Source organism: Hyaena hyaena, unplaced genomic scaffold (genome assembly GCF_003009895.1).
Source record: "Hyaena hyaena isolate Hyena2069 unplaced genomic scaffold, ASM300989v1 scaffold_705, whole genome shotgun sequence".
Taxonomy (NCBI): Eukaryota; Metazoa; Chordata; class Mammalia; order Carnivora; family Hyaenidae; genus Hyaena; species Hyaena hyaena.
In genome coordinates this window covers 595,606-622,948 of record NW_024081339.1, presented here as the reverse complement: position 1 = coordinate 622,948, position 27,343 = coordinate 595,606, and the positions used below count along the sequence as shown (strand labels likewise).

The 27,343-nt window shown below is 56.2% G+C and overlaps 1 protein-coding gene across 1 annotated transcript in view; it reads left to right on the top strand.

Annotated features, from left to right (window-relative positions):
- Positions 1-25,692, top strand: part of ADAMTS16 (ADAM metallopeptidase with thrombospondin type 1 motif 16) — a 145,937-nt gene extending 120,245 nt beyond the window's left edge. The window contains exons 18-22 of the mRNA XM_039217681.1: positions 14,833-15,034; positions 15,173-15,367; positions 17,069-17,293; positions 23,833-23,980; positions 24,417-25,692. Coding sequence (XP_039073612.1) covers positions 14,833-15,034; positions 15,173-15,367; positions 17,069-17,293; positions 23,833-23,980; positions 24,417-24,532 — 886 coding nt within the window. The 3' untranslated portion in view covers positions 24,533-25,692. The remainder of the gene's footprint in view (positions 1-14,832; positions 15,035-15,172; positions 15,368-17,068; positions 17,294-23,832; positions 23,981-24,416) is intronic.
- Positions 25,693-27,343: the final 1,651 nt, after the last annotated feature.

The following is a 27,343-nucleotide window of genomic DNA, read 5'->3' as shown; positions in this document are numbered from 1 at the left end:
TTAGTTTTCACTCTTCTTAGAGGAAGGGGTCCTACGTTATATAAGCCCCAGGCCCTACTAAACCCCAAGCGTGGCGGCGGTGACGGAACAAGAGAAGAGTGACCATCAGCAATTGATCGACTCAGTTCATGCTCACGAGAACGCCAGTCGGTTCTAACCCCACCTCACGGTACAGACGTGGAGACGGGCCCAGATGGGCACCGGAGATTGGAGAGTGAGAGGATCAGCGAGGGCATGTAAGCTGCCAATCCGAGTGGGTGTGAGTACTGAATGTGACTGAATCAGTGGGAACATATATTTGACACCCCTTTGTTTGTACTTTGTTCTTTTTCCGTATGTGCGTCTATTAGGAAACAGTATGTGTGATCAAAGTAAATAACATGTGAATACGTGTTAGCTAGTGGATGTTTATACATGTGTGTTGTGTGTGTGTATATAAAACAAAAGTCCTATAATAAGGCAGTCATACATTCCAGTTTGCTCCGGAAGGTTCCAGTCTATGCACTGTTACCCAGCCCCTGCTGTTCCTCTGGAATCAATAGTGCCCTTCCACCCTCCACAGTGACCTTGGCCGGGCGGTACACTATTTGATCACTCAACACATCACCCTTGCTCCCCTGGATAATCATTCGTGGAAATTTGCTGAGCGCCTTGTTTATTACTGTTACATAATGTTGAAATTAGTATGCGGCGAAGTTTATATTAACTTTTAATAGATTCTTGTTTATATAACATAGCTCAAGTTTTTAATACTCTAATATAATGAAATATTCACTTGCACTCTCTTCAAACATTTTGGTTACGTTAAGTATTTGGCTTTGATCAAAATGACATTCACTTTGATATGAAGAACGAAGTGTAGGGTTCCGGTTTTTCTCCCACAGCCCAGCGATCTGTCCCAACACCACTTAGTGAAAATTCATGTTGTGCCCACTGATTCAGAAGGCCAGCCCCATCGCACCTTAAGGCCATGTACGTAATTGCTTCACTGGCTCAAGTGCCCTTCCCAGTTCATTTTTCTGTGCCAGAATCTCACTGTATGATGACGAGCATTTTATGAATCATGCGTCTTTTTTAGAATTTTTCTGGATTTTCCTGAATGATTTTTTTCCATATGAACTTTATATTTATGTTGCCAAGTTAAAAAATAAACAAAGGACTCTTCTCAGGTTTTGCTTGGGATTACATTGCCTTAGGAGACTAATTGAGACAAAATTGAAATCTTGAAAATCTGGAAGCTACCTACCAGACACTAACTTTTTCCTTTGTTGCTCCATTTGGTCACTAGGTTCTTTGGGAAGAGGGCATAGATGTATTTTACTTAAGTGAATGTGAACATGTATGTTTTCCTGAACATTTCACACCTCTATTAATATTGTATTAACTTATATTGTACAAATCTTTAGAGCATTATATTTTAATTAGTTATGATTTTATAGAGTCAAATTAATTTTGTCGCCAGACACTAAAAGAGAGAGAGTCAGACAATTGTGAGCAGGCTCCACCCTCAGCACAGAGTCCAGTGCAGGGCTTGAACCCACAACCCTGAGATCATGACCTGAACCCAAACCAAGAGTTGGATACTCAACTGAGCCGCCCAAGCGCCCAGTAATCTCATAGTTTTAATATTCTAAACCAATAATGATAATTTTGGCTTGTGCATATATAGACCTTACGTCACACAGGCAGTTAGAGAAAGACATCATAGGACTGTCCAAACTGCCCAGACCTTGTTTCTATGCTCTGTGTACAGTATTTTGGGATAAATCGTCAGAAATGCTACCCTGGCTGCTGCTCCAATCTGAGTCACTTGAACCAGCCGAGCTAGAAAACGAGGTCTTTAAATATGGGGTTTCTCTTGCCCTGACTCGTTGGAAGAATAGTGAGCATATCTGAAAACATTTAAATGTACAACAAAGTATTTTCTTATGTCTGGATGCATGATGTAAATACCATTGCATCATTAGGCCCTTTTTCAGTGCAGGCTAATAAATTATACCAATTATGATAATATGGTAAATGTCATGAATGGAATACCAGTATAGTACAGCCCTGTTCACGTTCTCTTTGTCTTCTAGAACCAGTGCTTTTAAGGGCAGTGAATAAATATGACCTTTGCATGACTCATCGGATAAGTTTTGCGATGTAATATCTGAAGCTTTCCATTAGGATGTTGATTGCAATGGTATCTGACTAAATAATTAGCTAACTAGACTGACAGCGATATGGGTTAATTAAATATTAACGTGCATTACTTTGTCAGTACTTGGTGTGTATACGATCTACCCGATGGGGATGAAGTTCAACCCACAGGCACCTAAGACGTAGTAAGAAAGTAAGACTAATCTGCAAACGTCTTGAAGAAACATGGATGCAATTAGAAAAGGTAGTTGCGCAGGGATGGGAAACACGAGGTTACATACACGTTGTGCTGCACATGAGGTGTGTTCATTTCCTGGAGCCAATTAAGCGTCACGTGCCGCAATGAGAGATGCGTCCGGCGGAGAATGGAATCCTTCCAGCCTCGTGGAAAACGAGATGACTGCCCTCAAATGCCCCCCATGTGTTTTTGGCAGTCCCTGGCCTTACGGCATCTCCTGGCCAGAAAACTCATCTACATCACGTGGTACCTTCACCCCTGGACCTCAGTGAGGAAGCTGTTGGACAGCTTAAAAGAGAAAACTTGGAGATTCTTAGAAATCATTGTAAAAAAAAGATCCTATCCGGCTGTCATTTTGTGGAAACTGCAGTAAGTATTGGTGTCTGCTCTCCTGTCTGTCCTTCACTTTCGCATTCTTGCCTGGACCCCTCTGTGTGGGTTTATGCCTCTGTTGCTATCATTCCGTTGCCATTACTGCTTTCGTAAATGAAGCCAAAAAAAATTTAAAAAGCAGGGAAATGTGGTTACGAGTTTTTTTTTAGATTTCACGTGCTAACCACTCGGAAAGTGATGAGGATGGCTGGTGGACTCGATGTGGCCGTGCAACCTGGACACGCGTTCTGTCTCTACTACTGACTGCAAAGAATGTGCCGGAAACTCAGTGCAGGATTTGACATTGACTCCATGCCGGGGAGCAATTTGCTCACAAGTTGCATCTGTGTCAGACCTGGATTCGATCTGCTTCTCCTGTGTCTGTCCTAATGCCCCCGGATATATGACAGCCCCTAGCAGCCCCAGCACACAGCCCCGTCACCGGCGGGCCTAGACCCTCGCGGCCCCTCCAGCCGAGCGCAGCAGCCCCAGGAACTCGGGGGCTGCTGTCCAGACCCAGACTCTGGACGAGGCCACCTGGAAATCTTAGAAGATTGACTCGTGAGTCTGGAGAAGATCATTTCAGAGTATTTATCTAGGAAAGAACATCCCAGAAACCCTGAAGCAAACATGCCAGACAAGCCTGAAACCGTAGGAGGAGCAAGGCCGTCATTTTACATGCTTCTCATTAAAGGAAGAAGCCACAGTGGGGAGGGTTCACCTTCTATAATAGAACGGAGGACTGACGCTCTTTTCCCAGAAAATGAGGATCCCAGGAGAGTGAGTTGGAAAACAGTTGTTGGTGAATCTTCTGTGATTTAAGTTCCACTTTGCACCTCGGGACATGAATTAAACCATGTCCTGTGGGAAGATCATTCGTTTTAAAAAAAGAAAAATGAATGTCAGTCCGCTGTTGGATGTGTAAGTGCTCGTGAGATACGTTGATGGGCTTTCCCCCACAGCACCACTAAATAGGCTCTTGAGAGGCAGGGAAAGCGATTTCAGATGTTCAAGGCCATCTGATGTCGTGACAACTCAGGGGAAAGCCGTTTGCAGAGAGCAGAGCCCACCACTGTGGATTTTTCAAAACAGGGCGCAGTGTGCACAATTAGCCATTAAGTAGAAATCCACAACTTCTTTAAGTAGTGAACTCACATTTGTGCTCAGGAAATGGGCATGTGTAACAAAAATTTGCAACTGTCCAATCAAGATATGGCATGGCCACAGAATTCCTAAATACGTGCACTTTCCTGGGATATTTTAGAGCTAAGCCACTTTGGGTACCTGCCTTCCATTAGCCGTCACCGGCCTTGTTCAATGAGCGGCCCACAGGGGGCGCCAGGGTGGCTCAGTCGGTTAAGCATCAGACTTCAGCTCAGGTCATGATCTCACATTTCGTGGGTTCGAGCCCCGCGTCAGGCTCTGTGCTGACAGCTCAGAGCCTGGAGCCTGCTTCAGATTCTGTGTCTCCTTCTCTCTCTGCTCCTTCCCTGCTCACGCTCTGTCTCACTCTGTCCCTCAAAAATAAATGTAAAAAAAATTTTTTTTTAAATGAGTGGCACACAGCAGAATAGGTAGGAACACGGGTTCGTGGGGTTTTCTCCCTAGTCCTGCCGCTTACCGAGTGGGTGACCTCGACCATCAAGAGCCTCAGTGGCTGCGGCAAAGCCTCTCCCACCTCTGAGCCTGCTTCCTCATGTATAAAATGAGGATTTGGCTGGGGACGTTAATGGGCTGGTGGCTTCAGAGGGGAGGGGGCGGGACACAGAGCAGGGGTCACCTTGGGGCCCAAACCGTGAGTGAGAGCCCAGGCCGGGGGGCCGGACGCACTGGTCCCCGCGGCCCACACTGCCTGCGGGACGTTTCCACGCCCGTCCTCTGAGCCGGAATGACTAGGAGCATCTGCCTCATTGGCTCGTGGGGACAGTTACCCGAGTCGATCGCTCTCAGAAGCTGAGGGCTGGGATCCCCACTGTGTGTGTGTGAGTGGGGGGTTCTGGCCTTCCTCCCGCTCGCCTTCTCCAGGCCTCGCTCCACCTCCTTCAGATTCGCAAGCGTGTGGCTGGAACTTTTCGACTGAACGTGCGGGGCGTGTGGCCTTTGCTGCTGCTGTTTTATTGCTAACCTATGCCTCCCACGGTGCACGGCGTGTTCACACCCTGCCAGCGATGGGCCCCGGCCGCCTCAGCATCGGCGGAACTGGCCGGAGCATCACCTTGTGAAAGCGTCCGATGTGCGAGGATGTGCCCTCTCCACAGTTCACCGGTGCGTGCAGCTGCCTGGGGGCGGCAGGCGGCGGCCCATGGGCTGAGCGCAGCGCAGGTTTCGCTGGGGCGCAGTCCCTTCTTGCTGGGTCGTCTCTGCTTTCCCACTGCCGGGGCACGCTTCCATGTGGCCCCGGGGACCGCGTGGCCCAGCAGCCGAAAACATTTACTTTCTGGCCCTTTGGTAAAGTGCCAACTCATGGGCTAGGTAATAATGCCTTCCTGGCAAAATGAGTGCCTGGATAGAAAATGCGGTCCCTGCCCATCCCCTTGTCCGTTTTCAGGGCAAAACCACAGTGCTCATGAGGCAGCATAGCCCAGAAAGCTCGTACCTGGCGAAGTCCACAGCCCCCCAGCCGTCAGCACGGAGGCAGCTCGCAGGGGATCTGGACATACATCTAGGTTCTCGGCAATCTGGATGACATGTGTCATTGTGCTTTCTCAGGAAAACAGAGTATCTTCGGGAAAAGAAAGGTTCTGTAAATAAGAAGTAAATTAGATTGGGGTCCATAAGCATGCATGTGAGTACAGCTGGCTTTGCCTAACGTGGGTGATGCCCCCGCCGGCCATCCAGGCGTCTGGGCAGTGCGCGTGGCCTCACGCTCGCATTCTCTGGACAAAGTGAGGGAGCAGCACTTCCCTTCGGTGTTGCCCAGAGCAGCGTAGGAGGCCCCAAGATGCTCCTCACGTCCAGGACTCGAGGAGCGTCTGCACGGCCTCTAGGACCCCTTCAAGTACCCACCTCCCTTCTCTCTCTGAAAGACGGGGTCTGGGAAATGGACTAGCCGCCGCCTCTTTTCCCGTGCAAACCTTCGCCCCGGACATTCCGCCGCCCGTGGTCATCCATCAAGGATCCTGGCTTTTGTTCGGCTCTCCCAGGAGAGATGAGGAACACCTGTCCGGGACCGTCTCTCATTTGTTTTAGTATAATCGAGATAGCGTCCACTTTCCTTTCCTCAGATTATGAGTAAATTCATTCACTTTGGGGGGGCATTGCTTTCCATATTCCTTCACTCCCACCCCCCCATGTGTAGAATGTAATTCTGAACTATCTCCATAAATTCTCCTGAGCGTGAATATCCTAAAATTGCATACTTTCAACATCATGATCCCTTTATCACATTATTTTTGCCCATGTCAGAGAATCACTTAGAGGTACTACAAGATAAACATGTGTCTTCAACTGATAGGACAAGGCCCACCCACATTATTAGGGGGCCACTGCACTGCTCCTGATTAAAAGTCTACTGACTTAAATGTTAACTTTATCCAAAACATGCCTTCACAGAATCCTCTAGAATAGTGCTTGACCAAATATCTGGGTAGCATGGCCCAGCCAAGGGGCACAGAAGATGAACCAGCACCAAGCTGGATTCAGCCAGATGTACAGGGGGCAGCAGCTTTGCTAGAGAATCAGCAGTGGATTTGGGGAGATGTGGGTGGGGCTGGAGGAAGGAAGCCAGAAGGTTCCACCCCCTGGCATGCACGCACAGGACAGCGGGGGCAGAGGTAGGGGCTGCTGCCTCTGGCTCCCATCTCGTGTCCCATGGAGGTGCTCTGTGGGTGGGGGTCGTACGGGCGAGGAGCTCCCCCAGCAGGGCTCGGGGGTTCTCACCAGACAGAAGAGATGCTTTCGTTCGACCCACTGATAAGAAAAGTAGAGTAAGGGAAAAATCACTTGAAACTATGCACACACACTGAACCTTTATTTTCACTTAAAATACAGAAATGTGCATCCGTGTTCTGATTCTTTTAGTTATGGCCAAAAGCTCACTGGGAGGGGGACACAGTAAAGATCCCAGCCGATTATTTGCCATCGAATGCCCATTACTTATGGTGCCTTGTTTGAGGTTTTGTTTTGTTTTGTTTTTAAGAGAAGGGTGAAATCTGTCCCCTCGTTTGGATACAAACTCATTTTACATTTTTAAGTTTTCTCCATATTTTAGTTTGTCCTCAGCCTCGCCCTAAGCTGACGGCAGTTCTGTTTAATGACCGGTCTCCACTGAGTCATTCCAAAGATTCAACTTAGTTTTCATAGAAACGAGCCTCTCGGTTTTTGTGTTCGTGTTTCATCGAGCTACACCAAATTCAATTATGTTACGTAATTCCAGTACCAAGTTCAGCTGGCAGAAGCTGACCCGCGTGTGGGCTCGGCGGGGTCTGTGCGCGCTCCCATGTCACGGGGGGTGGGGGTTGGCAGAGGGATGCTGACCACCCCGGGGACCCCCTCCCCCGGCACTCAGCATGGCATGGACGGCGGCCGGGGTGCTCCCCCAAGAGAGTGGAAAGACCTGAAGAGTCTGGCAGGTCGGCTCAGAGTAAGCAGAGAAGGGAGCTCTCGTGAGGCTGGCAGGGAGGAGCCCGTGTGCAGGCGGGACGCCTGGTGTCCGGAGAAGAACAGAATGTGTGTAGAGTCCGGGGAAGGAAACTCACCAGGAGCGTGTGCAGCTGCTTTGTGCCCCGAGGGCAGAACAGTCTCCTGCAGGAGGGTGAGTTGGCCCTGCCCAGCAGAGAACCAGCCGCCTGCCTGGAGAGCAGGTGCACAGGAGAGGTCTTTGTCAGCTACACGGGGTCCCCTGTTATCACAGCCTGCCGCGTCGAAGGATAACATGTCAGTTTGCAAGACCCTGCGCCGTGGAGCAATGCGTGGCTGGGAAGGTCTTCGCGGTTCTCAAGATGGGTGGTTTGGGAGGGTTGGAAAAGTAGCAGTCATGGGCATGGTTAACTTCGCTTCTCAGAGACCTTTATTTCAAGGTTGGAAGTGTCTGCATGCAAACAAGCAGTACTGGTCCAGCCCAGCTCCTCGGCTGCTTTGGTTCTGGGATGGTCCTTCTGGGAAGGAGCCTAAGCTAACGCAACTTTGCCCTCCACTCACCCAGCTGCCGGGGCTGGGCCCAGGAGCCCGCTTCAGGGCACAGTCTTAGAAACCAGGAGCGCCACGCAGAGCCAGGTGCTGGTCCACAGGGGCAGCTGGGTGGGCTCTCCGAACTTGTCAGTGATAGGGAATGAAGATACCTCCCTTCCTCCAGAATCTTCTAGTCACCAGGCTTCTCCGTCCTGAGTTTCATCCGCCCTTCCTAATTCTCTTAATGGTTCAAAACTAACATCAGTTCGACATTAATGCAGGGGAGGGAAGGCAGTTTTGGTCTGCGGGGGCCAGCGCCCTGAACAGTCCCGAAGCGCAGGGGCTGCCCGCCTTTCTCAGAGCTTGTGTTTCTGGCTGTTGGTCATCCAGGCCACCAGGCTGGGGAAGGGAGGGCTTTGTAACACTCCACATTCCTGACCCCCACCTCTGAGGCGTGACTCCCGTGGTGGAGGAGGGATCAGGAACGCGGAGGTGTTGGAGCAGCTCGCCAGCCAGCTGCAGCTTGGGAACCAGTGTCCTAGCACAGACCGGGCCACGGGCAGAGACCGAGGTCTTATCAGCCCCTCTGCACGCTCCCTGGGCAGAATTCGGGGTGGTAAACCCGGTTAAGTGGGGAGAGGGCCCCCCTTCCATCAGCACCCAGCTCCAGGCGCCATCTGGCGGACATGGCTGGTTTGCCAGCTCTGCAGTTACCACCCCAGCACGCCTCACTCTTCGCACGAGTGTGTGTCACATTGGCAGCTGGCTCGCCGTTGGGTGCTCCAAGGGTGTGGAAGACAGCCGGGGGAGGTGCCCCTGCAGAACGGGTGTTCATCCTTCAAGCAGAGAACGGCACTGGGGTCCCACCCATCCCTGTCGTGCTTGCAACCATGTGAGCCGCCGTCCTTGCTTCTCGGGACTCAGTTACCCCCTACGCAGGGCAGGCTGGAAAAGTCCTTCCCAGCTCTGATGCTCAGCGTCTTGTTTCCAGTTTTCCGTGGAGGAGCCGCACGGGGAACCAGCATGCCATCGTCACGCAGGCTCTTAACGATCGCCCTGTGATCTTTTATGAGCTCAAGTTTTGCATTTGAGTTAGAATGCAAACCCCTCCATGGTGCACTGAGAGCGCATCTTCAGGGGAAGGGTTTTTGCTGACGCAGCATTAGGAAGGATGTCGGGGGGGGTGGGATGGGGGGAGCAGGCTCAGTTTCTCCAGCCTGCGTGTCCCTCAGAGTCCACTGTCCCTGGTTTTCCCATGCACATGAGAGCTCCACAGATCCTACGGATTCTTCCTTAGATAACATCTGAAGGCAGGATGGTGAGACAGGAAAATCTGGTACAAATAGCATGTTGGCCCCCTAAGAATAAAAACTCTCATACCCTGGGCTTCTCACAGTCCATAAAGTTAACGCCCCTTCTGCAGCGAGCTTTTGATGTCCTTCGCTTGGCTGTGTGGGCCTGGGCGAAGACACCGCGAGTGCGGTGAGGGATGAACACGGTCCCCTGCCAATGTCTGGTTCGTCGTAAATCTCCCCATTAGGACACAGGTTGGACAGAATGGTTTTGACTTCAGAGGCTGAACAAAACGAAGTGGCCATCAGTCGCATGCTTCCCAGTGCCTGCGGCCAGCCTGCCCTGCAGGCCCAGGCCTCCTGGCTTCTGAAGTCTGGCCCCGGGCCTTGCCAGCAGGTGTCGGTGATGGATTTGCAGTTCTGAGGGGATATGGGGGGCCAGGCCCCAGCATGGCCTCTGGAAGAACGCATGCAGGACGTCCAGGCAAACAGACCGTGGCAGAGAGCTGCGGATGGTTGGACATCTGGCCGCCATTTCTAACATGCCTGAGACCCAAGTCTGGATGCTTCTGGGCACCAGGGGCAGCGCTCCGGAAACCCGACTGTGAGCACAGCGCCACCTGTTTGTCCAACAACTCTGGCTACATGGGCGCCGTTCACTTACGCATTTGGGCACCAAGATCAGGGGCTCCTTCAGGGCTGGACCCTGGTTCTCAGCTGGCCAGAGAGCGGCTAGCACCATTGGGTTCTGGTGAATTGTCCCTGACGCAGGCTGGTAATGACTTCCCGGAGCAGCAGACCGGGCAGGGGCTCCCAGGGCCTGAGGCGTCCTGCCCGCTGGACTCAGGGAGCCACTTCTTCCTGGTCCCCATCCCCGTGCCTTCCACGCATGGCTGGCCCGCACTACTTAAATTACTTTGTGACTGATTTTTTTTCCCTATGAAACAGACAGCTTCTTGTAGTTGGCATCTATTTGTTGGACGTGAATCGTTACCTTGAAAACATTTCATTTAAGGGGCGCCTGTTGGGCTCAGGCGGTCAAGCGTCCAACTCCTGATTTTGGCTCAGGTCATGATCTCACGGTCTGTGAGTTCAAACCCTGAGTCAGGCTCTGCGCTGACATCGCGGGACCAGCTTGGGATTCTCTGCCTTCCTCTCGCTCTGTCCCTCTCCGGCTCACTCGTGCTCTCTCGCTCCCTCCCTCACAATAAACAAACAAGAGAACAGCCCGCTGGGACACGGTGGGTGCACCACCACGAGTCGCGGGGTCCCGGTCGGACCGAGTGGAGCAGTCCGTGGCTCCACCCCGAGGTTAAGGCTGCACTTCAGTGGCACGTCCTTCCCCGTCCCAGTACTCGCCCTGGAACCAAATGCAGCCCTAGACACCTGTTACTTATCACAACTTCCTATGGCTTCTGTTGGCCACTATTCCGAGCACTTACCTTCTCGTAAGATGGCTGCCTAGAAGGTCAAGTTCTCCCTGAAGATGGAGCAACGGGGCGCTCAGTCTTGAATCTTCAAAGAGAATAATCAGGAAAAAAAGATGGAATCTAACTTCTGAAATGAAGCTAGCAGTTGTCTGCTGTCTGCGAGCCTTCCTGATGCGAAATCCGTGCCGCCCGGGCGTGAGTGGTGGCCCTGTGGTCCCTGTGGCCGTGGCCTAGGTGTCCCAAGGGCTGTTATGACACCATGGCTGCCTGGGAGCTGCCTCAAATACTGTTGCTGGGAAATTACCAAAACCAAAATGTTGTGATTATTTTTTTAATGGGGATGAGAAAGACATTTTATTGAGAAAGAGCTCATGACTGTTGATAGTTGGGGAGGCTGACTATTGAACAGATGGTTCCAGAAAGCCCTGCCTGAACTGCTGAGTGGTGGCTGTCAATGGTACCCCTCCCCGCTCTGAGGCACTGGGAGCCCGGAAGGTGTGCCCTGCCAGGGGCCCTTCAGTGGGGAGGTGCCAATGAGGCTGGGCACCTGTGTCCCCGGGTCCTGCCTGTGAAGCCCAGCCGACTTGGCGAATATTGGCTTGTTCTAGTAGGTGGACTTGAGAAGAACAGCACAAAGCCAGCTGGGCAGGGCCCCTGCTTAACGACCAGGCACACCTTCGCCTCTGCTCACGGAACCCACCGACATCAGCACAGAAGCTCGCGTGGATTTTGACCCTTTCATGAGCTGACATCAAGACATTTCCCCAGAGCTCCGCCTGTGAAACAAAACAGACGCTTGACGTTTCCAGAGGCCGTGTGAGTGGTCTTGGTTCGGGAGGATTTCTTAATGACGTGTCATGAAGAGAAGGGCAGAGAATGGATCAGCCCAGTTGGAACAGCTTAAGATGGCGGAGACAGAAGACTTAACGAGCTGGTGTGAAAAGCCTGAGAGCGGCCAAGACATCTTTGCAGCCCCAGTGTGGATAAACCAATTATAATTTATTAGGGCTGCAGGGCTGGGAGAGCACATGGAGGAAATGGGGGGAGACAGCAGAGAGGCAGCCCGGACGCTCCACATGCAAACCCATCACAGCCATGGGGCTGAAAGTGGAATTTTCATAAGGAGGAGGCTGAGCTGATGTGGCTTAACATGAAATAAAAAGCATGAATCTCGGTGACACTGAAAAATGAAAACACTCCCACAGCTGATACAGAACAGTTCCTGCAAACCCAACCATTTTTTCTTAGGTGACTCAAACTTTGCGTTACAGTTGTTCGTAATTTTCTTAGCAACACAGTAGAAGATGAAGAGGAGAAACACTGGCTATAAAATAGTTCGGGTCTTCTCCACACAAAGGTACATACCACTGGGTGGTACGAGCCGGCTGCAGGCACCAGCCCCGGGGTGGGGGCCCTTACTCGTCCAGTCAGCCTAAGCCTAATCTGTCCTGACAACCTTCACAAGAGTGTTTGGGTCATGGCTCCTCTGAGAGCACGAGGACGAGTCCGGGTCATTCTGCTCAGGTGTGTTGATGGGCACAGCGCCCCAGACCTGGTTCGGCTTCTCGATGCCCATGGGCGTCCTGGAGCAAGGAGACTGTTTCCTTCCTTAGATGGTCTTGCACCCCCGTCCACAGAGTGAAACCTTAGAGACTGAAACTATGTTCACAGAGGCTTTGCAGTGTAAGCAGAAGGCTTGTTTTAGCCACTGAATTTTTAAAATGCCGAATTTAAAAGTTGCATATAGGGGCACCTGGGTGGCTCAATGGTTCAGCGTCCGACTTCAGCTCAGGTCATGATCTCACAGTTTGTGGGTTCAAGACCCGCATCAGGCTCTGTGCTGACAGCTCAGAATGCAGAGCTGTTTCGGATTCTGTCTCCCTCTCTCTCTGCCCCTCCCTCCCTCACAATCTCTGTGTCTCTCTCAAAAATAAACATCAAAAATGATTTTTAAGTTGCATATATTGCCAACTCTTACCTATGCTTTAAAAATTGGGGGCACCTGGGTGGCCCAGTCAGTTAAGCATCTGACTTCACCTCAGGTGGATCTCACGGTCCACAGGGTCGAGCCCTGAGTCAGGCTGTGTGTGGACAGCATGGAGCCTGGAACCTGCTTGCAGTTCTCTCTCCCTCTCTCTCTCTGCCCCTCCCCTGTTTTTGGTCTCTCTCTAAGTAAATAAATAAACCAAAAAATAAATAAATAGAATGTTTTAAACGTACGCCATGCTGAGAGAGATGGAGTAACCCTGAAGAGGTGAGGGTGAGGGGTAATCCCGGGGACCCCTGCACAGCCTCCATCCTCCACTCTGTGTGTCTGCGTCAGCTGGGTCCCCGCGCCGGGGACTCACAGAACCTCTCGTGTTGGCACCGGGCGTTTCTGAAGGGCGTCCTGCGAGCCCTGTGCCACGCGTTCCCGGCTGCTGCCTGAGCTGAGTGTGCTGTCGGGGTGCGGTCTGTGTGGGAGGGGCTCACAGCTCCAGGGCACAAGCAGCCACTGCCGAGTTAGAGTGACTGCGCATTTCCGAGTTTTGCTCGAACGCCCCGGATGGGAAGACAAATAGGAGTGCGAGTCATTGCGTGGTCTCGGGGTTCAAAGGGCTGCCTCTCGCTGCTCCCACTCTGTCTCTGGGCCGCACCTCCCCTACCGCCCCTCCTGCTTCGGATGACCCCCCCCCACCCAGAGCGCGCACCTGCGGCCCTCCTGCCGATGAGCTGATGCAAAGCCAGTGGGCGGCCTCGCAGACATGTGCGGGCTTATCCAAGACCCAGCAGCGGCGCCCCTGCTGAGCCTGGACGCGCTCCATCCCACTTCTGTCACCCGCCGACATACACATCAACAAGGACCACTTCTGGAGTCAGAAAAGAAAAAAACAACTTGCTTTCACGGAGAACATTCTCGACAGCGTGTCAGAAATTAAAAGAAAGACGACCAGGCATTACGAGCCTCCACTGGAAATTATCACGTCTGAAATCCTCCCAGGAAAAGTACATACACAGGTAAATAGAACCTAAGGCCAATCAAGGCTTTGGATCCAGCTGCTAAGTTACAGGAAGTACAGAGGACAGAGCAACATGTGAAGGGAAACCACAGGGATGTAACGTGGCAACTCCTGCGATCAGAAACTGCGCTGGAGACTCAGCAAGGTGAGCTGTGTCGTGTCTCAGACAGGGCAGTCGAGCAGACACACACACAAAGAAAGAGCCGACACTAAGAAAGAAGGATGACATCCCAGCCGATTGTGAAGTGCCGACTCTCTCTGGACTCTGGATTCCACCAAGGATGAATGGGGTAGGACGTGCATGACACAGTTGGCAACGAAACACTGAATATTTAATGATGGCAAGGGGCCATCGTTAGTGTTTGATGTGCCACGAAGGTATTAAGGTTACTTTTTAAAAACCAAAGAATCCTTGGAGCTCCTGGGTGGCTCAGTCGGTTGGGCGTCCGACTCTTGATTTTGGCTCAGGTCATCACGTCATGGTTTGTGAGTCCAAGCCCTGCATGGGGCTCTGTGCTGACGGTGCAGAGCCTGCTTGGGATTCTCTCTCCCCCCCACCCCCCGACTCCACTTGTGCGCGGGCTCTCTCTCTCTCTCTCAAAATAAATAAAGTTAAAAAAATTAAAAACAACAACACGGGGTGGTCAGCCATCTTGCAGAGATGATACTGAAAGACATTTGCATCTGGGGTTTTTGTCAACGGGCTTCACGGTTTGCAGGTGTAAACTGATGATCATTTTAGGCTGGTGGATGGGGACACAGAGGCCTTTCCTTTTGCACCTGTGTGAAATGTCCCACCTAAAGGCCAGCTAGCGGGGAGAACAGAGCCCCGTGCAGGTGAAGTGAAAGCAGGGGAGGCGAGAAACACGAGCAGGAGAGCTGACTGGGAAGGTAAAAAGCAGCAGGGACCGGAGAGGCTTGGAGGCGACTAGAAATAGGGCCGCGGGTGCCTGGGTGGCTCAGTCGGCTAAGCGTCCAACTTCGGCTCAGGTCATGATCACACAGTTCGTGGGTTCGAGCCCGGCATCAGGCTCTGTGTTGATAACTAGCTCAGAGCCTGGAGCTGCTTCGGATTCTGTGTCTCCCTCTCTCTCTCTACCCTCCCCTGCTAATGCTGCCTTTCTCTCTCTCTCAGAAATAAATAAAACATTAAAAAAAAAAAAGAAAAGAAAAGAAATAGGCAGCGGGTGGGGTTGGCTGCGTCCCCTGCGGAGGCGGCGCCCCTCACCGAGGTGTCTGTCCCTTCCCAGCTGGTCCGTGGGGACCTGGAACGCGTGCAGCCACACGTGCGGCGGGGGCACCCAGAGCCGCCTGGTGCAGTGCACACGCCGGGCACACTTCACGTCCGAGCGGGTGGCAGCCAGCCTGTGTCCCCAGCCCATGCCGTCCAGCCGGCAAGCCTGCCAGTCTCAGAGCTGCCCGCCCACTTGGAGCGCGGGGCCCTGGGCAGAGGTAACGGGGCAGGGCTGCTGTGGGGGGCGGCTGGGTCCCCTCCTGCAGACCGCAGAGCCGGGGTGGCGCTTGCGTGGGAGCGGTCAGGGGCGTTCGGACGGACGCCTCGCTGGGACTTGGCCCCCTTTCTTCCCGCAGTGCTCCCAAACCTGCGGGAAGGGGTGGAGGAAGAGGTCCGTGGCCTGTAAGAGCACCAGCCCCGCGGCCAGGCCCCAGCCGCTGCCGGACGCCGTCTGCAGCTCTGAGCCCAAGCCCAGGACGCACGAGGTCTGCCTGCTTAAGCGCTGCTACAAGCACAAGAAACTGCAGTGGCTGGTGTCTTCCTGGTCCCAGGTGGGTGCCCCTGCAGCCGGGCCACTGGGAACCCGGTCCACCAGCCGTCCCTCCCGGCTCTCACTGCTTCCCGCTCCTCTTCCCCCAGGCTGGGTGCTCCGCTCAGGCCACCCTCCTGGGCTCCAGGCTCCCCTCCGCAGCACCCTGGGGGGTTTCCAATCGCGTCCTTCAAGCTGCTCACCCAGCGGCACCCACGACCCCACTGCTCACCCCATCTTGAGGCCGGGACGAGTTGGGGCGCTCGTCAGGCGACGGGGTCCCGGGGGCCCCCTGAACGCCGGTGCCGCGTAGCCATTCCTGGGCCGTGTCCCTGTCGTGCGGAGCGGGAAGGAGGCCGGCCGCCTTGGGGAGACGAGCACCATTTCCTGAGCCCAGCTCCCAGGGGCGGTGCTGCAGGTGGGGGGGAAGCCGCTGTGCTGGGTCTGCAGGGGCTGGTGGCCCGTGTGCTGAATGCTAACGGGTGGAAGCAGGAGCGTTGAAGAAGGCGCCACCCCACATGGGGGCGCCGGCACAGCCTCCCACCCTGGGGTGCCCCCATGCCGCGGGCACGCAGGGGCTCCGTGAGCTCCGCGGTAGCTCCGGAGTCACCCTGTGCATCAACCCGGACGTGTAGGTGTCGCTAGGGGCCTAAAGGACCCCAGAAAGAGAGCGCCCCGGGGAACGGCAGCATCGCCCCCACGCGGGGCACTGAGAGGCGGCAATCCCAGGGCAGCTCCCGGCTCCAGCCTCCCGGCCGGCCTGGCTCAGCCCCACCCACCCCGCGAGTGACCTTGTTCGGGAGGGCAGAGGCGGGGCCCATCAGGCTCTGAATCTCACTGAGGCAGTGTTTCTGCCCGCCGCCCGGCCGGGAGGCCCCCTGCAATTAGCCAGCCGGGGACTCGGGCTGCGTCAACCGGGACTGAGCGCGTGTTCTGCGCATGTGCCCGAAGGCCCCGCCCACCGGAAGGAAACCGCCGGGTGGGAAGTCTCCGCCCCGGATGTTTCACGCATGCGCATAGGGCGCGGGCTCCCCGTAGTGCGGGAAACACACACGGACGCGCACCTGAGCCTGCGCGTGGGTGAGGCCGGAACCGGGGCCCCTGGGCCGAGGCCATCCGCACCCTCTGAGCTCGGATGGAGTGCCCCGTCGGGCGCCGTCCCCGTCACTGGCTCCAGGCCGCAACACCTAGGCGGGGGCCTGTCTCCAGAGACCCAGGGAGCCCAGGTCGCTGGTCGGCCCGGCCCGACTGCAGCCCCGGCCGCTGCGCGCTGTGCGCCCCGGGCCCTCTGCCCGCACCGGGGCGCGGTGACCCCGGCGAGGACCGGGCTCGGAGCACCCCTGGCCGGGGGAGAACGTGAGCCCGGGCGTCCCCCGCCTGCCCCTGCCTCGGGCCTGCACTGTGCAAATTCCCGCGCGTTCCAGCCTCAGATGCGGCCCAGCGAGTTCACTCCTCGGTGAAGCGACAGCTTCGGAGTCCCTCCCTTCGTGGATTGTGCCTGCCCTGCCCCTCCTGAGGCCCCAAGGTCCATGCCTAAAGGTCCTCCGTTTTCCGTGGTCTATACCGTAACGCCTTTTTAACATGCCCAGGTCCACTCCCGTTCATTCTTTGCACTTACGTCAGTGCTCAAGCGGATAATCCGGAGACGGCTTGAGTCGCCGAGTTAGGGAAGGGCCACCAGCGAAGAAATCGTGTTCACTCACGTCTCTTGCTTTATTCTTAGTGCTCCGTCACCTGTGAAAGAGGAACCCAGAAAAGATTCTTGAAATGTGCCGAGAAGCACGTTTCCGGGAAGTACCGCGAGCTGGCCTCGAAGAAGTGCCTGCACTTGCCGCGGCCGCGCGCCGAGCTGGAGCGCGCCTGCGCGCTGCCTCCGTGCCCCAGGCGCCCCCTGCTGGCCGCCGCCGGCGCGCCGCGGCCCGGCTGGTCGGCCTCGCCCTGGTCTCCGGTAGGTGACGCTCGAGCCCGCCTGCTCTGGGGGGCGGGGTGCAGGCCGAGGTGGGCGCGTTCCCGCAGAGGGCGCACCCCGGAGCCCGCAGGGCCGGTTCCGACCCTTCTCTCCCGAGTTCCGAGGCTGGGCTCCGAATGTGACCGACCCTTTTAGGGCACGTGGGCTTTGTTCGAAGTTGTCACCCAGTTAAGTGTTTTCCTTTTATGCAGAAGCTGGGCAGACGTCCCCAGAGATGAGGGTGAACGGGGAAGGAACCCCCAGGCTGTGCCTGTGGGAAGGGGGTCGAGCGCGCTGCCCTGTCCAGGCCTGGACCCTCAGACGAGGCCAGCCGAGGCCGACGGAGCTCCGGGGGCCGGCACCCCCTCCCCCTTCCTTCCCCCCGCCTTGACTTTAGGGAAGAATTCCGCCGAAACCGCAGCACCCCTCCCTCCCCGCCCTGGCAGCCCGCACCCTGGGGCTCGGCTCCCCTCTCTGCGTGTGGTTCTGCTCTCCAGCCTTTGTCTCTGGTCCCCGCGGGTCCCAGGTCCCCTCCCACTCCTGCTGGTGTTGCTGCTCTGGCTCAGGGTGCACCCAGGCCCTGCCCTGGGGGGTGAGGCAGGCCTGAGCCATTCCCGCTGGCCGCACCCCACGAGTCTGCCTTCTGCTGGAGGGAGGGGCGCCCGCTCAGTCCTGCGTCCCCATGAGCAGGTGCAGGGAGTGTTTTCTGACTCTCTCGCCTGTTGGCCTGGCCACAGGAGCGAGCTCTCTCTGATTTGCACATGGCGGCCCGTCCTGGACTCTCTCCTCTTTCTGAAGAGAAGAAGGTGGAGGAGACAGAGGGAAGGAGGGTGAGGCGTGTGGCGGCCACCAGCCTCTGTGCCCCCCGTGCCTAACCCTTGACTCGTGTTCCAGCTCCTGGTTCTGTGCGTCTTCAACCCCAATGTAGCTCTTGTGGTTAGAAACCTAGGCAGCCCTCTCCTAAAAGCATTTAAAGGAAAAATTATTTAGTTCAAATTATCGGAGCAGCGGACATTGGAACTTCTCAAGCATTTTCTACTTTAAATGGACAAAAGTATCAATACCTACAGCATTTTCCCAGGCAGCTCCCGTTGATTTTCTTGTGAGCGTGTGGTTTTTCCAGTGGGAAAAGTCGAGGGACAAGCGAGCAAGATGAGAGAACTTGTTTCTGGGGCAGAGGCCGCACCATCTCTGTCCCTTGGAAGGGGCGGGTCAGAGACACACAGACGTGGTCGCCGAGACCACTGTCCTTCTGTCGGCAAGGACCCCGAGGCTCCTTCCCGTGGCTGAAGGGGCTCCTAACCTCCAGCCACGCCTCCGTTTCACCCCGCTGTGCTCAATTTGGAGAGCTCGGGAAAATTCAGAAAACTAAGATTCCTCAACATTTCATTTACCCCAAACCCTAAAGCCGAAAATACATCTTGCTTAGTTTTTTGCAGTCTGAACTGTTCGTGTGTTTGTCTAATAAGTCATTTTTATCATAAGCTGCCTGAAGTTGTTACACAGGGTGATTCACCGGTTATGTTCCAAGAATGTCCTTTTTTGGGAGACTGTGCCCTCACCCTGTGGGAAATCGCCGGGCCGTAATGGGGGCCCGGCGCCTGGCTGACCTCGCCCCCAGTGGGGTTCATTCCTGTGACCCTCGAAAGCTCGCAGTTTCTATCATGTGGTCCTCAGGGTTCCTGTGGACTGACAAGCCTTTGCTCACCGTCACGTTTCATGGCAGGTCGCCTCATAGGACTGACTCTAGTCATTTTGGTCATTTGGGCTTTAGTGTCAGGCACTTCCCACGCTCATTTGGTCTGGGAATGGCTCACATGGGGACACCTGTTGGACTGTCTGATGCTGCACAACAGAGACAGGAGTGTGTCCTCAGTGCTGGAGTGTGGGGGCCCTGACCGTTCCCAGCGTGCACAATTGACCTGGAAACCCGCTGGTTCTGAGGGACAGGGGGGCCGTGTCAGTGATGGGCAATGGTTTTCTATCATGTCAGGTCTGAGGGCAGGCGTATTAAAGTAGTACTGGGGCACCTGGGGGCTCAGTCAGTTAAGCATCCCGCTTCAGCTCAGGTCATGATCTGGCAGTTCGTGGGTTCGAGCCCCACATTGGGCTCTGTGCTGGCAGCTCAGAGCCTGGAGCCTGTTTTGGATTCTTTCTCTGCCCCTCCCCTGCGCGCACTCGTGCACTCTGTCTCTCTCTCTCAAAAATAAACCTTAAAATTTTTTTTAATTAAAAAAACAGTACGAAACACATACATGGATGTGCACATGTACACAAGCAATAGGCATGCATCCACCACACAGGCACGCGCACACACGGGCACACACACACGGGTACGCACATGCACAGGCATGCACACACGGGTACGCACACGCACAGGCACGCACACACAGCTGCGCACAGGCACAGGCACACACACGGGTACGCGCACACAGGCATGCACACACGGGTATGGACACACACAGGCACGCACACACACACGGGTACGCGCACGCACCGGCATGTACACACAGGCACACAGAATGCACAGGCTCCTTGCGCCCTGACATCCAGCCGCCTGCCCACATCTAAGAATTTGCTGCTGATCTGCTCTCCATCTCCCAGTTCTGGGGGCGGGTGTGCAGGGAAGCAGGAACTTTCTTGCTGACTTTGCTGGATAAGGTCACAGCACATGCCACCTGAGTTGGAGGGAGCCTGCATTTGTAAGCCACCAAATGTACAGAAACTCCCTGCTCCGTTTGTGATCAGAGCAGAGGTTGTGGTGACGAGGCCGCTGAGGTCTGTGCTATCTGATCTTGACCCGGGCAGAGCCGCTCTCTGGGACAGCTGGGGGCGCGGGCGGGCAGAGAGCGCGCACGGCCACGGGAGAGAGGGAGACACGGGAGCAGCCACTCCCAGGACAGTGTCAGATGGAAGAGGAAGGTGTGAGATCTCGGGCATTAAGGTGGGTTTGTTCGCTTGCCGTTCTGGAGTTTGGACCTGAGCCTGGCCCAGCGGATGCCCAGCGGGATGCCCTATGGGGTTCCAGGTTCTGCTGAACTTGGGAGCGGAATTTGCCTTTGAATAAAGCCACCAGAGATCCACTGGGAGCTAAGATTGCTGGCATCACCAGCCTTTTTCCCTCAAGGCCACTGACACAGAGTAATCCTTGTAATTTAAAACACCCAGAGGCAGACGTTGTTTTGAATGCATCTCTCTGGAATTTCTGACAATGGCCAGGAGTGAAGGTCACTCTGCCCCCTCATCTCTGAGAGCTTGTGCAGTGTGTCTGGTGCAGGATGTCCCCTGAACACTCAGGGATTGTTACCGAAACACAAGAAATCCAGAAGAGAGGCTTTCCAGGATTCCAGCATTCTAGAAAACATGTGCTTAGCAGGTCGCTGCAGTCAGATCCCCTGGAAGCCGGAGCCTGACCCACGGGAAGAGGCCGTCACATTTGGGAACAATCTGAAGGGACAAGAAGACCCTGCTTGCTGACCTCAAGGTGGAGGGACCATTCCCCTGGACCCTGTATTGACCTTCCCACAGCTGAGTCCCCTAGTCTAGTCAGGCGGTCTTGGAAAGAGCTTATTAGACTGTCCTGTGAGTGGCCGCAGGCCCCTTGTAGGGGGGAGGCAGGTGTACGGAGCTGAGGGACAGGGTCCAAGGACCGGGAAGAGCCCAGGGGCTGTGGGGTGAGCAGCCCAGGGACGCCCCGCAGAAGGGATGTTCCTGCTTCCCATTCTGCGCCTCCCCTCCGCACTGGGGGCAGAGCTGCCTCAGTGTCCCCTCAGCAGACACAGAATGGCCCACCTGCAGGCCGCCCGCCCCTGGGGAGTTCCGGCATCAGTAGGAGGCACAGACCCTGAAGAAACACCTTGCAGAGCCCCGGCTGCTTCCTCACAAGGGCTCTCAGCCCAGCCAAGGCTTCTCTGGCGTCGGGGCACCGGGTCTGCCCCGGGTCAGCAGCAGGGACCCCAGAGGGCGGGCAGAAGTAAGCCGTGGGGGCTGGGCTGGGCAGGGATTAGTCCGAGCGGCTGGAGGGCGACAGTGACTGCGGAGGCCCCTTTATGAGACCGCTGCTCCCGGGTCGCGTCGTGCTGTACACGGGCTCTGTGCACGCTCTTGTCAGACTTCGGCGTGACTGCAGTCGGCTCCAGGATGAAAAGACGAGAAAAGGGCCTTTGCCAACACGGTCCTGATCACCTACAGCGGTGGCTCTCCGGACGTGACGCGGCCTGTAGCTGCCGCACTGTGGTTAGAAAGGCAGGTTCCGGGGCTCCTGGGGGCTCCGTCGGGTAAGCGTCTGACTTTGGCTCAGGTCATGATCTCCCGGTTCCTGGGTTCGACACGTGGGGCTCTGTGCTGACAGCTCAGAGCCTGGAGCTGCTTCAGATTCTGTGTCTCCCTCTCTCTCTGATCCTCCCCTGCTCATGCTGTCTGTCTCTCTCTCAAAAAAAATAAAGTTTTTTTTAAAGTTTAAAAAAAAGAGAGAGAAACACAGGTTCTCATTCCTCCCGGGCTGTTGACACGTGAGATTTGGGGGGCCAGCAGGTGATGCACATGCACACTGGAGTTGGAGAACCACAGCTGGGGGCTGGACACATGTAGGTCAGCAGACAAGTGCAGGCCATCGTCACTATGCAGCACTGTGGCCTCTGGCGTCCTGCCACCTGTGGGGAAAATTGCCTAAAATGTTCAGGTTAAACCTCACGAAGTTAAGGAAGATGCCATCGGCTTGGACTTAGCCATCCAGGTTCCAGAGTCTGTCTCCACAGAGGGTGAAGACCCACAGCTGAGTAGGGGTGTGGATCCCGCGGAGGGGCAGCTCGCTTGTGTCCACCACTGGGTCCCTGGCGCCTAGATCAGAGCCGGCACCCGGGAACTCAGGGACCCCTGTTTGTGAATACAGGAGTCAGTGACGGAAAGCGTCCAATTCCTTCCTAATGATTTGGGCACTGCTCATGTGACAGTGGATGGCCACATCTCTAGCTTCTCACTGAGACGCGTCATTCGCAGGACTGGGCCCTGCGCGGTGGCCGCCGATGACAGGCGCTCCGCTCTCGGCAGAGATGTGGTGGGCACCTACAGATGCTGACACGTGTGGCCAGCGAGAACCCTGCAGCGCAGCCGGCGGGGGGGGGGGGGGGGGCGGGGGGGGGGCACCGAGGCCAGAGCGCGAAGCACAAAGCCCAGACGCGTGGCTGTGCTGGACGCTCGGACAGATGTCACAGGCAGCCGGGAACATCTGTCTCCGTCGTGGATGCGCCTGACAATTCAGAAGCCAGACACGAATCTGCCCACGACGTTTTCTCCTGGTTGCTGTAGTCCTGTTGATTCAGAGCTGTTGACGACTGTGGCTGACGTTAGTTTTGAAGAGACCGGGGGTGAGCCTCACAGAACCATCCCAGCCCCACGTGCTTATCAGCGGCAGCCTCGACCTTCCCCTCCGGGCACGTGGCCAGCCTTCCCTAAAGAGGAGAGGAGAAAGAAGGGGCCCTTCAGCTTCAGACGTTTCAGGGCTTGGATCCCCAAAGATGTTAACTTGAGCCATCAGAGTGCCAAGCCCCCGGGGATCTGGCAAAGCCACCTGGACAGAGGCTGTGCTCACAGCAGGTCCCCGGAAAGAAGCAGGGGCAGGGACCACTGAAAACCAGCCCCGGGGCTCCCTGACTTAACTTGCCTGAACGGGTTCCGGGGTGCAGGCTTGTGCGTTTTGGCCGGCAGCCCGTGTCACGTGTGTCCCAGTTCTGCACACATCCATCCTCGCATTCCACAGCCACCGTCTGGCTTACCCACTGCGCACCGGACACCCACAGGGCCATCCGACCCCATCTTGCAGGGACGCCCCTTCGTTGCCTACGTCCTGGACAGTTTTGAACCACGAGTCTTGTCTGAGCCCAATTTACACAATTCAGTCTAGACACCCAGTGGCTCCCTGTTTGGACAGACGAGCTGCTGCTGGGGGTGGCTGCTCTGTCTTCCCGGCCGCCCAGCCCCTGATTTCTTGTGCACAGGTGAGCTCAGACATACCCGCCCGCATGGTCTGTGTGGTGCGCGCCCGGCCAGCTGGTGAAGGGTGATCCCAGCGTGCGGCTCCTCCGTGCCCCGGCTCTGCTGTGCTACTTGCCTTAGGGTGACAAGGACTGCGTGTCTCAGAACAGTGCCCTCAGGAGGGTGCCGTGAGCCCAGGCTCCTGGTCCGCCGCCTCCAAGCAGGCATCCAGAGTTCAGGGGCGTTGGCTTCTCACGTTTGTTGCAGCCAAGAGCCCCAGAAAGGGTGCCTTGGTGATGGCAGGCCGTGCAGGGCACTAGTTTCTGGAGCCTAACTCACCGCCTGTGTAGGCCTGGGGACCATCCTGTACCCCTGATATGCACCGGTTCCCTTGTGTTCTAAGACCATGGTCAGTGTCAGGCCATTTTAGAGCTCCAGATGCTTGTCCTCTGTGTCCGCACTGGTCAGCCCCCACAGCCCCCGGGGGCCTGGGTGCAGGGGGGAGCCTGGAAGAGGGTGGCCCCGCCCCGGCAGCCCAGTGACTGCTGTGCACATGTTTCCCGCAGTGCACGGCCAGCTGTGGGGGCGGCGTGCAGACCAGGACAGTGCGGTGCCTGGCGGGCGGCCGGCCGGCCCCAGGCTGCTTCGTGCACCAGAAGCCCGCGGCCTCCCTGGCCTGCAACACCCACTTCTGCCCCGTCGTGGAGAAGAAAGGTGAGTGTCCGGAGCCCCTCGGCTCAGCCTTGGTGTTGGCACTGTCAGCTTTCCGAGGCGGTTTCCTTTTTTATGTTTTATTTTATACTTGAGAGACAGATAGAGAGTGAGCAGGGGAGATGCAGAGATAGAGACAGAATCCAAAGCAGGCTCCGGGCTCCGAGCTGTCAGCAGAGCCTGAGGGGGGCTTGAACCCACGAGCAGTGAGATCGTGACCTGAAAGTTGGACACTCAACTGTCAGAGCCCCCCAGGCACCCCTGCAGTGGTTTCTAGTGGGCCTGAGGAGTGGGGTACCCTTTCTACCCCGCCTCCCGTTTGCCCCCAAACGGCTCAGGGTGAGTGTCCCCTGCAGGGCTGTCCCTGCAGCTTCAGGGCCTGTGGGACGCCCCTCCCCCACCCCGGGACACCAGCTAACAGGCATCCGCTGCTTTTCAGATGGCGCCTGCAGAGACCACTTCCCCTGGTGCCCCCTGGCGCCGCGGCAGGGGGTGTGTGGCCACTGGTTCCACGGCCAGGGGTGCTGCAAGTCCTGCTCCGCCTCCAACCTGTGAGGCCCGGGGACGGGGGGCCTCCCCGGGCGGGAGAACGGAGGTGCCGCGTCCTCAGCTGGCGAGCGCTGTGCGTCGGAACGCGGCCAGAGGAGGCCAAAGCTGGGAGAAGAACTGTGTTCGGCCGTCTGTCGGGCAGAGCGCCTGTGTGCGTGTGCAAGTGTGTGCAGATCGTGGGTCTGAACGCGCGCCTGGCGCACGTGCACACGCGTGTCCAGCTAAGCATGGGGGCAGGCGGGAGGTCGGCACTGCAGACCCACCGTGACCCCCGCTCCGCCCTGTGCTCCAGCCTAATCGAGTCAGAACGTCGGAGGGAGCTGAACTCGGTAAACGCGAAGTAAATGTGTGTGGTGCTTCGGAAAAAGAAGGAAAGGCCGTGAAATTAGGGATAAGTAAAGAAATTCTGCCACTAAGTACGCCGGCCTCCCTCCCGCCGCGGAGGCCCCTTCCCGTGGTCTGGAGAAGTGGCCGGTGTTGGGGACGGCTCCCGGGCGGCGTCCCCAGGGCCTCCTCGGCCTTCCCCAGCAGGGAGCTTCTCTTATCTGGGACCTGCCCTGGGACAGGAGCTGGGCCTCGCCTCTGAGGGGCGCCCCCCCCTGCCAGGGAGAGGCTGGGCTCCCCACTCTGCGCCCCCTTCACGCTGCCCTGGAAACAGGAGACATGAAACCGTGCTAAGGTGCTCCCATCCCTTTCAGACTCCTGAGCTGGAGGAGAGGACTTCCGTCGCCTCTGTTCTGTCCTTCCCCGGTATTTACAGGTGTTTCTGTTCAACCCCTTCCTTCCCGCGTTTCTCTTCTAAACAGAATAAATCACAGGTTCTACCCAAGTTACCGGGCCACCCGTCACGCAAACCCGGCCGACCCGATGAGGCTGTGGTCGGTCCTGCCCGGACAGACGTCAGCTGACATGCGAACCTCAGAACCCAGGTTCCGTTTCCGCCTGTCGTGCTGTTTTTCAATTTCTTTTCATCAATTGTGGCGGTTTTTCAAGAGCGGGGGAGGAAGAAGGCCAGCGTTTCTGGAAGAAGGTGCGCAGCAGGCCTCCGACACCAGGCTCTCTGCTGGTGCTGCCTTCCGTTCCCTCTTCCTTCGCTGCCGCCCCGTTCAGAATGGGCACTGAGATATTTATATTTGCTGAAGTTTTATAATAAATTTTATATTGTACCGCTTGCTTCTGACCTGCTTATGATTCGTCACAAGTTTGGCACCTGAGATCCCAGGGCGGGCGTGGAGGCAGGGAACTGGTCCAGGGACAGAGAGCCGGGGCCCTGCAATCCAATAGAAAGTGCTGGAGCTGGTCTGAAAGTGCCCCTCATTGAGGAGGCTGCAGGGAGGACACGGGAGGTGGCCCGTGTGGGGTGGGCGGTGCCACAGGCAATTCAAAGGTCACCCTTGACCCTGTGCTCTCTGCTTTGTTACGTAGCGTTCTCTGGGGGAAACGGAAACAACAGGTATTACATAGAAAGAGAAGAAAGCTTTATTTCAGGGGATTGGCTCCTGTGACTCTAGGGGCGCTGGCGAACCCAGATTCGGTAGGGCAGAGGGCTGGAAACCAGGCAGGGGTTCAGTGCTGCCATCTTGAGGCCCAATTCCTTCTTCTCAGGGAAAACTCAGTCTTTGTTCTTTATGGCCTTCAACTGATTGGGTGAGGCCCACTTACGTTCTGGAGGCTCATCAGCTTTCATCAGAGTCTAGCTATTTCAGCATTAAATTATAATCACGTGTGAAATATATGTTCACAGCAATACCAAATCTAGCGTTTGAGCAAACAAGTGGGAACCATAGCTTAGTCAAGTTGCTGGGTGAAATAAACCACCTGGGCCTGGGGTGGACCAGCCCTGATCAGCTGTCAGAGTGCACTTCCTGGCACGACTGGCCCCACTCACCCTCAGAACCTCCCCAGCTTGCAGACAGACCCAGCTGCCGAGCAAACCTACACCGTGTCAGCCAGCGAAATCGTCCTAATCCCATTTTACAGACAGAAAGTCGGGACTGCATACGTCGGGTTTGGGCAGGTGTCACAGCCACAGGAGGCAGAGCTGGGATGCTGCAGGCCTCGGGCAGCTTATTCGGACATGTCGGGAATCTCATCCATCCACCAAGGCTGTGGGGCCGCCCCGAACCTGTGTCCTTCAAACAGATTTCTAGCAATCCTTCACTACTGTCCTGTTCCCCTTCCCTGGACTCGCGCTGGCCGGGTTCTGTGCAGGGTGCAAAAATGGGCCGACGCAGTTTCACCTTTAAGGACTTCACGTTCCGTTGAGAAGTACCAAAGCGACATATCACAAGGGCAGGGACAGGCAGGGGAGGGGGAGCTCAGCTCCGGTTAGCAAGGGAAGAGGGAGGACCGACCAGAGAGGGGCAGCCTTCGGCCTGGGCACGTCCTGCCCCCGACCCTGGCCTTACGCATGCCCTGGAAGGGGGTAGCGTGCAGCCCAGCTTCACTGACCAGAACCTTCATCTGCAGCATGTGAGCAACAAAGTGGTGCAGGCGGCAGGCGCCTTGACATTGATTCAGCATCGCTCGTGCCAGGCACAGGGACGGGCGCTCTGTGTGTGAAACCCCACTTGGCCCCCCACCGAGGGAAGACGTGCTGACTTCCCCGTCACATACAGCCTGTCCCCCGGGAAGCCCTCCACCCCCCCCATGCCCACCCCAGTGGGCTAGGTCAACGCACCTCTGGCCCCCAGTTGCCTGGGAGACCTGGGAGCCTCCCAGAGGCAGGAGATGTGTACAAGGACTGGAGTCTTCTACTCCATGTCTGGAACCCTGCTCTACCCACCCCCACCCCAGGGCCCTGGAAGAATGTAGCCG